This window comes from Brachycentrus maculatus, unplaced genomic scaffold (genome assembly GCF_059751285.1).
Source record: "Brachycentrus maculatus isolate JH-2025_06_01 unplaced genomic scaffold, ASM5975128v1 h1tg001081l, whole genome shotgun sequence".
Taxonomy (NCBI): domain Eukaryota; kingdom Metazoa; phylum Arthropoda; class Insecta; order Trichoptera; family Brachycentridae; genus Brachycentrus; species Brachycentrus maculatus.
The window spans coordinates 20,037-30,127 of NW_028281787.1; the positions used below are offsets into that span (position 1 = coordinate 20,037).

At 32.6% G+C, this 10,091-nt stretch overlaps 1 protein-coding gene across 1 annotated transcript; it reads left to right on the top strand.

The window, feature by feature from the left end:
• Positions 1-5,389: 5,389 nt before the first annotated feature.
• LOC148299560 (putative small nuclear ribonucleoprotein Sm D2) lies at positions 5,390-9,618 on the top strand. Its single transcript, XM_088275937.1, has 3 exons — positions 5,390-5,494; positions 5,580-5,832; positions 9,376-9,618. Coding segments are annotated over exons 1-3 (360 nt in total). The 5' UTR covers positions 5,390-5,492; the 3' UTR covers positions 9,481-9,618.
• The last annotated feature ends 473 nt before the right edge of the window (positions 9,619-10,091 follow it).

The window sequence follows — 10,091 nt, forward strand, 5'->3', positions numbered from 1 at the left end:
TTGCTTGGCAAGAAAATGAACATCAATGCAGTTAGTCATTTTTAACAAGTCAATATATTGTACAAGTTAAAATCCTTTGGAATTTTTTTTCAGGGTAATATTAAGCTAGTAAGATATCAAATAGTCAATGATCACGTTTTTGTAAAAAATGCACTTGGTCACTTTCTCCTGTATGACTACGATATTTAAAATAAAAAATAAGTTCTCTATATATAGGTAGGTACTACTGTAGGTAGTCAGGTACTCCGCGGAATTAAATGAATCTAGAGGTGCTCACCTTAAGGATTAAAATGTCAGGTAGGTACTCGGCTAATTTCTTTTGCGTGTGCGTTTGCGTGCATATGTGCCGATATGCTAAAATACCACAAGAAAAACCTGCATTTTTCTTGTGCCATATATGCACCAGATCTGTTGTCAGAACAATGCGACAATGTGATCCGTTTAATTCGGTCTTAAATGTCAATCGTCAGACAGAACTGGGCTGTCGACTTAATACATTTATAATATAGCCTTCAGATGCGATCTTTCTAGATGGTCGGATTCAGATATCGACAACAGTAATTCTGATATCAATTGTCTATTAGGTACTTTACATTTTATATGACAAATGTTACATCCATCCAATTGTCTATTTATTTGACTATATGACCTGGGCTATTGACGGTGTAATAGCGTCCGCCATTTTTTGTCAAATATCTATTCAGCCAATTAAATCACTCTAAAATTTTTGCTTTTGTTCGAAATCGAACTAATTTGAACGAAATATTGCGCAGATGGGATGCGCAGTAGTTTTGTTTGTTGAATCGGCCGCTAGAGGGATGAAAACTGAAAACATCGTTCGAAAAACCAAATAGATCACACTATATGTCATACCAAATTAAAAAGGGACATATATAATGACTTTATAAAGTTTTGAAATTCGGTCATTAAAAATGAAAGGGAATAAGCTCTTGAGCTTGGAAAGGGACTTATACTCATTGTTTATTGTTTATACTTAAAAATTATTAGATTTTTTTGTATTATTTATTTTGTTTGTGAGTTATTTATTTAACAATTATATGAAGATGAGTCCTATTAAATATAATCCAAAACATGTAAGATTGTAACGAACATTATGTTGGAATGACCCATATGTAGATGGGGTGAGATAGCATAATATATGGTCAGGCGTACTTAGTGAAGATTGCCTCTCAATATTTTCTAACGTCATGATTCCCTCAGAGAACTATATATATATGAAGGGAGCGTTTAAGTCAATTAAAGAGTCCTCGGCACTATTTTTATAAATACACTACAGTTGACAATCTATGAGATTTACTTTTATTATAATTTTGCACAGGAGTCCACAAAGTGTAGGTAGTAAGTATACATCAAATATTCATAATATAATCAGTACACACGCCTCAAAAATCATATACGACCATACGTATTCAATTATTTATTGCTTTTTCTCAGTTTTTATCTTTAATTTAAGAAAACAATAGTGGTTTTTTTACATTAATTATTATTTAATATCCCCATGGACTATTACTGCTTGAAGCGCAGGAAAAATCACCTTGTCTTGAGCCAATAAATGATCAAGATAACTGTGCTTCAATGCGATGCAGTATTTTTAACGAAGTTAGTATTTTTTTATTCAGGAAGTAAAAACACTAATAAATATAACTTACTTAAATATATTTTTATGATTAAGCACTTTTTTTGTCAGAATACTTAAATTCAAATAAAATAAAGATCTGGTCATGCGCAAAGTGACGTAAACCTTAAAAACCTGAGATTATGTCATGAAATATTGCACAGGTAGGTAACCCTTTAAATTATCTTTAAAAATCTACTTATGTTCAACGAAGGCGATTGCGTTCGCTTTGTGATTTTTATAGCAACGATAATTTACTAAATAATATGATGATTTTAACTTAATGCGGGTTATAGACGGAAGAAGGACTGACTTTATATTTTTTGAAGTGAAACTTCTTAAGCGGCGTTTCCATAACCGACAATTGGACAAGAATTGAGTGTGAAAATTCAAGGACGCGTCACGTTTATTAGGCACATTTCGTTACATGTGAGAGATAACGAAGGGAGGAGTAATAGAGTTATACATTCCAACGCGTTTCCAACAGTAAAAAATGTCAGATAAAAATTGTATATAATAGATATCACAAACTATTAATATCACTATACTAATAATGCACTATTCAATGACAATGTTAATATTGAATAAACTAATTAAGTTTATGCAACAACAAAAAAAAATGTTTTTTTTAGATGCTCCCTCTCTCTTTTTCTCTCTCTCTGTCTCTCATAAAACAAATCTCTGTTATTCTTTATGTTTAAGAAGTTTCACTTCGATCGCGTGTACAGTACTGCACGCGCAATTTTTTCGTACTGACATTTCGTGACAGTGTCAAGTTTTAAAGGTCAACAAGAGCTTGAGTTATGCTTTTATTGTTTCAAATATTTCTCCCCCTTAAATATGCAGTCCTAAAGGTTTCACGATCAAGTTCAGCCGACAAAATGTAGGCAGCCTTGCCCTTAAAACAAGATACATACTTAAATTTAATATCGACATGCGACCACCGAACGAGATGCAGTAAATATTCTTGTTACTCGATGCATTTCGTTGCAACAAGGCTAAATTCTTTTGATCTCAAATTCGACACCGCCCAAAAGGGCGTAGTGATACCTTGAATTTATGTATTTTTAATTAATCTTTATCCAGAGCATAAAAACGCCCTTTTAAAGATCAGAAGTGTTATTGAACTGGTTATCCTTTGATTCATTTAAGTTTTTATATTCACTTTAATCATATTAACAACGTTTTAAGCGTGTCCAAATACTTGCTCACAGGTCTGGATTATCTCCAATTATTGAATTATTTTTTGACATCTCAACATACAGAATATGGAAGTGTGGGTATTTCCGGGGCTAACGACCGTCAAAGGCTGGTTAAAGCGATATTTTTTACACACGTGTAACATTTACCAATTCTTCCCATGATTGACAACCACACTACTCAAATTCTTGAAACTTCTACTTATATATATATGTATTATTTTCAAATTAGAAACATATTGCTTGAATTGACTTGAATTTCACTAATGACATCTATGAAGAGATTAAAAAATATGTTTTTCTTGTTTGTGAGATTCGAATCCTAAATTATATTCACACACATGAGAAACGCTAGAAAACAGCCTTTTAATTTTTTTGTTCACATTATCATATTCTGTTTTTTTTTAAAAGAGAAATATGTGTGTTTATATTATTAACAAAAAAATTGTAAATAGTAAAACACTTAAATTTTACACTATTTCTGTGAACCTAAGCGGCTTATTATTAGAAATAGGTTTTAAATTTTGGGAGAGTGGGTTCAAACCGAGAAACTCTGACTTGAGAGTCCGCGACACTAACCACTGGACCACAACCCGACATTATGCTTTCAAACAATTTTACCCATAGACGATATATTATAAAACAGTCTAATATATCAAGTTGACAGTGTCAAATTATCATATTATAACCTCACCCAAATGCAAATTCTACAGCAGCTTAGGTTGTCATCAGCAATAAAAGTCAAAATAAGTCAACAGATTAAAAACGGTCAAGGGGTGAACCCAATTCGATTGGGGTTAGAGGTGTTTTGAATCTACTACTTTTTTGTGGTGATATTCAGGCATTATTCGGGTATTTATTACTTTTTCCGGGTATTAAGATTAGGATTCGGTAATGGTATTCTATTAAGTATCTAATATGATACTTAACCCTCTCCTCTTTTCTCGTCATTATCATTACTATAAATTAGTATTTAATCATTGCAAATTTTACTTTAACGAAATCATCTTAAACTCAATAAAATAATCTAATTAAATAGTGACTTCTTTAAAATAAGTTGCTACTTAGTTCGGTTATTGAATTCGATATTTTCAAGCTAGTGGCGCCAATTAATCAATGGACCAATTTGTTCGCGTATTGAGTAATTCTAACTCCTTATATATTTGACAATAGGCTTTTGTCACGATGTTGGATTATTAGCTATTAAATTAATAGTAAAAATCACTAGACTATCGATAACATTGTTATTGAAATCTGTAGGGAGCTAAGGGAGATAAAGTTTAAACTTTAGACATTTGAATAAAACGAAAACAATGCGTTCGCATACGTCATAAAATGTACGTCATCGAACGTTTAATGACGTCATATGGTTTATAGAGCTGTAAAAGTAGTAGTATGGATTGTTTTTTTACCACTACAATACCATTATGCAAATATGAGGGGAGGGGGGGGGGGTGGGAGGGTGGACCAAAGACATAAAAAAATAGAGCGGCCAATAATTTAGCAATGACACCAACATTTAAATAACTCCATCGTTTCTGTGACGTCATTCATTGCCAACTTACGAAAATAACGTGTTTTCGAAGGCGAATTCTCCAAATGAAAATAATGAATGAAAATATTAATTATATCGGCTGTTATAAACACAAAACAAGTCTAATACAATCCTTTATAGGTTGAGAATGTTAAATTAGATATTCCTCCCGTCTGACAAAGATCCATTTAATATTTTAAAAACATATGCTGGAAAGAAATACGTATATTCCGAGAAAAAATAATGAATACTATTCCCATTGGGTTACCAAAAGTCACATTTACCATTTAGTCACATTTCCAAAACATCCTAAAAAAAATTTGTATGTAAATAAGTAACTAGCGAGGTCCATCTGAACTTGCCTATAAAAATGGAACTGACCGGAGCATTTCGTCGTAACGTCGCTCGCAGCGAGCGCTTCGAATATGGATGGAGCTCTCGGCTCGCTGTACTGACTATACGAATGTTTGCGAAATACGACGAAATAGCTCCGGTCAGTCCCCACCATAAAACATGAAAATATTAATGAATGTTACATTAGTAGGTAGACACAATTTTTTAATACCTACTAAACCACAAAACGGTGACAATATAAGAAAACGTTCAAGATAAAATTTGCATGTGATCATACCATTGAATTATTACTGATAAATTTTGATTTTTTTATTCATGGTGGTTAACAATTGATTAACTTAAGTTTTATTCTTTTTATTTTTGTTAACCATATTGAAGATAAAAATAAAAAGTTGTTGATGTTTACTGCGAAATTAAACGGTTTACATGTTCAAATAATAACAATTACTATATCTGTTTCATATCATGAAAAAGGCTGTGAGTAAATAAAAATATATTAAAAAATGTTTTTATAATTGACACTGTCAATTTAACTTTTAAATTTTACTAGGCGACAAGCAACAAAACAAGCGACATTATCTAATAGATTTTATACAACAAACCCCGGTTAATATATTAATACATTAGGTACGTAAAAAAGTTTTTTTGCTTGTGGTCTTCACCATAGACAAATCCAACTGTCAAATTTCGCCGACTTTCGGCGTGCTTTAAAACGTTTTCTCTACGTTTGTTCAATATTTACTTTTCAACCTTTATAATCTAAAAAACAATGTAAGTAAACTTAAGCGCATTTCAAAGCATTCTTCAAAATTTGACGCTTTCTTTCAATAATAGTTTTGTTTTCTCGCCATTCCAGGACTTCCGCCGCTAAACCCCGCTCCGAGCTGAGCTTGGAAGAGCTCGCGAAGATCGAGGAAGAGGAGTTCAGCACCGGGCCGCTTTCGGTTCTCACGCAGTCCGTGAAGAATAACACGCAAGTTTTGATCAACTGCAGAAACAACAAGAAACTGCTCGGGCGTGTGAGAGCGTTCGATCGGCATTGTAACATGGTTCTCGAGAACGTCAAGGAGATGTGGACCGAGATGCCCCGCACCGGCAAGGGAAAGAAGGTTAGTTTTAACCCTTTGGTGGGCAAATTTTATTCCTTATAATCTGAATATTCTTCGTCGGAAGGCAAACAATGGAAATAATACAATATTTCTTCCATATCTTCGAGCGCATTCCATTTTTAGCCATCTAAATATATTAATGAAAGTAAACAGTAACATAACTTTTAAAAAAAACATAATTTCAAAAAAATATACAATAATAATTTTGGTCACATTTAGTTTCGTGGGATATAAATTTCCCACCACTTTGACACTTGATTATAAATGAACCTCGTGCGTGTTTTCACATATTTATTAATCAATGGAAACATGAATACATACCGTGATAGAAATATAACAGTTTATAGCTTAGAAAGCACTTAACGCTGAATAAAACGATTTTTTGGGAAAAAAACTCCGAATTCTGACACAAAAAATCTCGACTTTGTCCACTCCGAACGATGTACTGTCGAAAACTGACCGTTTTAAAATATTTCATTGGAAAATATTCCAGAATATGTCAGCAGTTGACATCCAAGTATAATCCAAGTGAAAACACCGCTTCCAAATGACTCTTTTGTGCCATTTCCTTAGGTGGGAATACATCTTCCCACCGCCTACGAAAGGGTTAAGTAACAAAATTTAACATTTAATTTCTCACTTGTGCAGTTTGTTAACCTTTTAACGGCGTCAACTTTGTTCCTGAGAGACGCCCATACGCGGTGGTATTTCACCGTTTTTAAAATGATTACTTTTATCATGTATTTAGTTAAGAAACGATTTATTTTTCTAAACAAAAACGTTCAATGGGATTCATTGTGCCTTTTTGGTACTCTATAATACACTTGTGTCACATTATTCTCTTACCCACTGGCGATGCGTAGCGTCGAGAGTGAGACAGATATAGGGCATGATTATGGCGCGGACTAATTACCGACAGCAAGAAAAATCAGGGATCTGTTCTTTTATTTATCCTTGTGATGTTACAAATTATTAGTCAGATATTTCAACAGATGTCATGAGGCCAAGGATTGATGTATTATTTTATCCAAAGTTCCACACCATGAAATAATCCTTCCAAGTTGAACTGAGGTTCGAAACTTGGAGCAATGTAAAAACACATACGGTTATGTCAGCCGCGTATGGGGCATGTTTTATGAAAACACATACGGTTATGCGAGCTGCGTGGATCCGGTTAATGAAACTTAATTTGCGCTGAAATAATTTTATCTTCTTCTTATTAATGGCATTTCACTCATCTTGGGTGTTATAGCCAGAGTTGAGTTATTTTTTATTTACACTCTTTACATTTGGCTTTCAAGTGTTAGTATTCCTGTTAGTGGGGTTAGTTTTATTAGTAATGTTAGTTTGTTTAGAGAGTTATCATACACCTTTACAAATTTATACAATTAATTTTAAGATATTTACAAATTATTTTATGTACAAGTTTGTTAGGGGAGGTTAATAAGGTTAAGATGTTGGTGGGAAATGGAACGTTTATGCTGGAGAGGTCTGAAAGGAAGCTCGGGTAGCCGTCATTCAACGGGCGCCCAAAGAACATGTGATCTAGATCCTCCTCTTATATAAATAATTTTATATAAATACATCATTTCTTAGTAACGAGTTTATAGCCAAAAAAATGCTGCTGTCTCCTTTAAATTAACACATTATTGTCGGGATTTGTCCGCCTCCGTAGTGTAATGGTCAGCACGCCCGGCTACCGTTCTGGAGGTCCCGGGTTCGATTCCCAAGGGGGGTAAAATAAATATAAGTGATTTTTTCACTGTCATGTTTATTCAATATTACCCTGGACTGGTACCTAAAGCGGAGGGCTGATCACCTTTCCTTCATGTGTAAACGATCAAGATAACTCTGCGTTTATATGACGCAGTGCCCTATGCACCATTGGGGTGCGGATAAGAGTTTTTAATTGTTGGGTAGTTTTTCATCAAACCCGACCCTAATTAGTATAATAATTAGTGGTGTATACTTAGGGCTTTTTTTTAAACATAAAAGGTCCTGGAACTCAGTTCAAGCCAAGCTTTTAACTAAAAAAAACTATATTCAAATATCATTTAAATATTCATTCAGTGTCCGCTCGCAACAGAGAAGGAGAACTTTCTACATACCCTAACACGGGCAGGAATCCAACTCCCCACCCAAGTTATTATTTCACACCAATTATTTCAGGAAGCCGAACTTTTGGAGCTACGAGAAATCTATTGCCAACAGTGTCTAAAATATGTTTATTTGCGCCAACATTTATTTCCTAAAAATAATAATAGATCTAGCCAACGAATTAATAATTTATTAGAAATCCCTTTTTGTAAATCCAGACTTGCGCAAAGACACTCATTTTTCATAGCTCCAAAACTGTTCAACTTATTCCACAAAGACTATTTGTTAGATGTTAATTCCCTAAGTTCGTGTAAATTTAAAAATTTGCTTAGATTATTTATAAAAGAGACAGATTTGAGTTCCTTTTTCATTTAGCACTTGATCGCTAGCTTTTTACTTTTTTACTTTGTCATCTTTTTTATGTTTAAGTTTTAATTAAAAAAAAATATATATATAAATATTGCTCACTGAGAGTCAAGTATTTTTTTTTTTGTATTTAAATTAAGTTTTTTGTATTTTGTATTAACTAATTATACTTAGAAACCTATACCCTTATACCCTGTACTATGACTATTTATTTTGTATACCCACACACAGGCCATGCCTTTGTGGGATCTTTTTTTGTATTCATTTTTATTTTTTATAAATATTTTTTGTTTTTGAATTTATGTAATGCAAAAGAATTTTAAATAAAGAAAAAAAAAAAAAAAAAAAGTATCCACCCTTCTTTCTGAACCCAATTTCTAGAATTGCGGGCATAATTTTTAAAATGATATAGCTAAACGCATTTAAACTATGAAATTTTGTATTAATTGTTATTATTAATTTTTTTTTTGTAAAAAAAAAAAAAATACTTGACACTAGCAGAAACATCATTTCACTGGGTGACTGCCAAATAAATTTATAACATTTTGAGTGTGTCCAAATACTTGTTCACAAAATCTGGTTTATCTCCATTTACAGGAGTTATTTTTTGACATCTCATCAAAGATGAAGAAGAATATGGAAGTCTGGTTGTAAATAAATTATCTGGTCAAATTATAAGCTTAAACAATAAAAATGAAAATGGTATTTTCTGGCGTTTCTTATGTGTGTGATTATAATTTAGGATTCAGACCTCACATACTAATATAAGAGTTTCTGCTTAGTAAAAACATTCTTTACATCTCACCAATTGATGTCTCTAGTGAATTTCTAGTGATTCAAGAACAGGGTTTCTAAATTGGTTCATATATATAGAATTTCCAAGAATTTGAGTAGTGTGGTTGTCAATAATGGGTAGAATTGGTGAATGTTACACATGTGTAAAGTGATTACTAAAACAAGCCTATGACGGTCGTCAGCCCCGTAAATACCCAGACTTTCATATTCTTCTTCATCTTTGATGAACCAAATAAATAATAATAAAAAATTAAAAGTAAAATTAAAATATGTGTGTATTTCCAGGGTAAAGCAGTCAACAAGGACAGGTTTATCTCCAAGATGTTCCTGAGAGGAGATTCCGTCATTTTAGTGCTGAGAAATCCACTTGCAACGGCTGCCGGCAAATAATCTAATTAAGACTTGTGTCACGTGTGTCAAATTTAAATATTTGGATGCCGATCGATCGTCCAAAACTGGGTTATTTGAAACCAACTTTAGTTTTTTTTATAAGTTAAATGTAAGAATAAATATTTTAAGATACTGAAAGTGTTTTATTGCATTTTTATTTTTAAGTACACTCTGTTCACAGATATTTTACCTCAATTATTATTTTTTTAATTATTTGTAATTTAATTAATTTAATTATTAATAATTAATTAATTTAAAATAGAAGTATAACAACTGTGAACAAAGTGTATATTTTTATACTTTACCCTATTGTATTTTTTATTTTACCCTAATGTATGGATGTGAAACATGGAGTTGGCAAAAGAAGGATGAAAGTAGACTGAATGCAGTCAAAATGCGATCTCTCAGAAGAATGTGCGACAAAACGATGTATGATAGATGTTCGAATAGTGAAATAAGTAGGGAATGCAAAGCTGAGATAAGCATTATCGATAAAATTAAGAAAGGTGTGTTGAGATGGTTTGGACATGTGGAACGAATGAGTGAGGAAAGAACGGTAAAACAAATTTATGAGGCGAATGTAATTGGAAAAAGGAGCAGAGGAAGGCTGA

Bases quoted from the DNA above. Each gene is read 5' to 3' on its own strand.
- LOC148299560 (XM_088275937.1), top strand. The intron at 5,833-9,375 runs GTTAGTTTTAAC...GTGTATTTCCAG, and splicing joins GCACCGGCAAGGGAAAGAAG to GGTAAAGCAGTCAACAAGGA.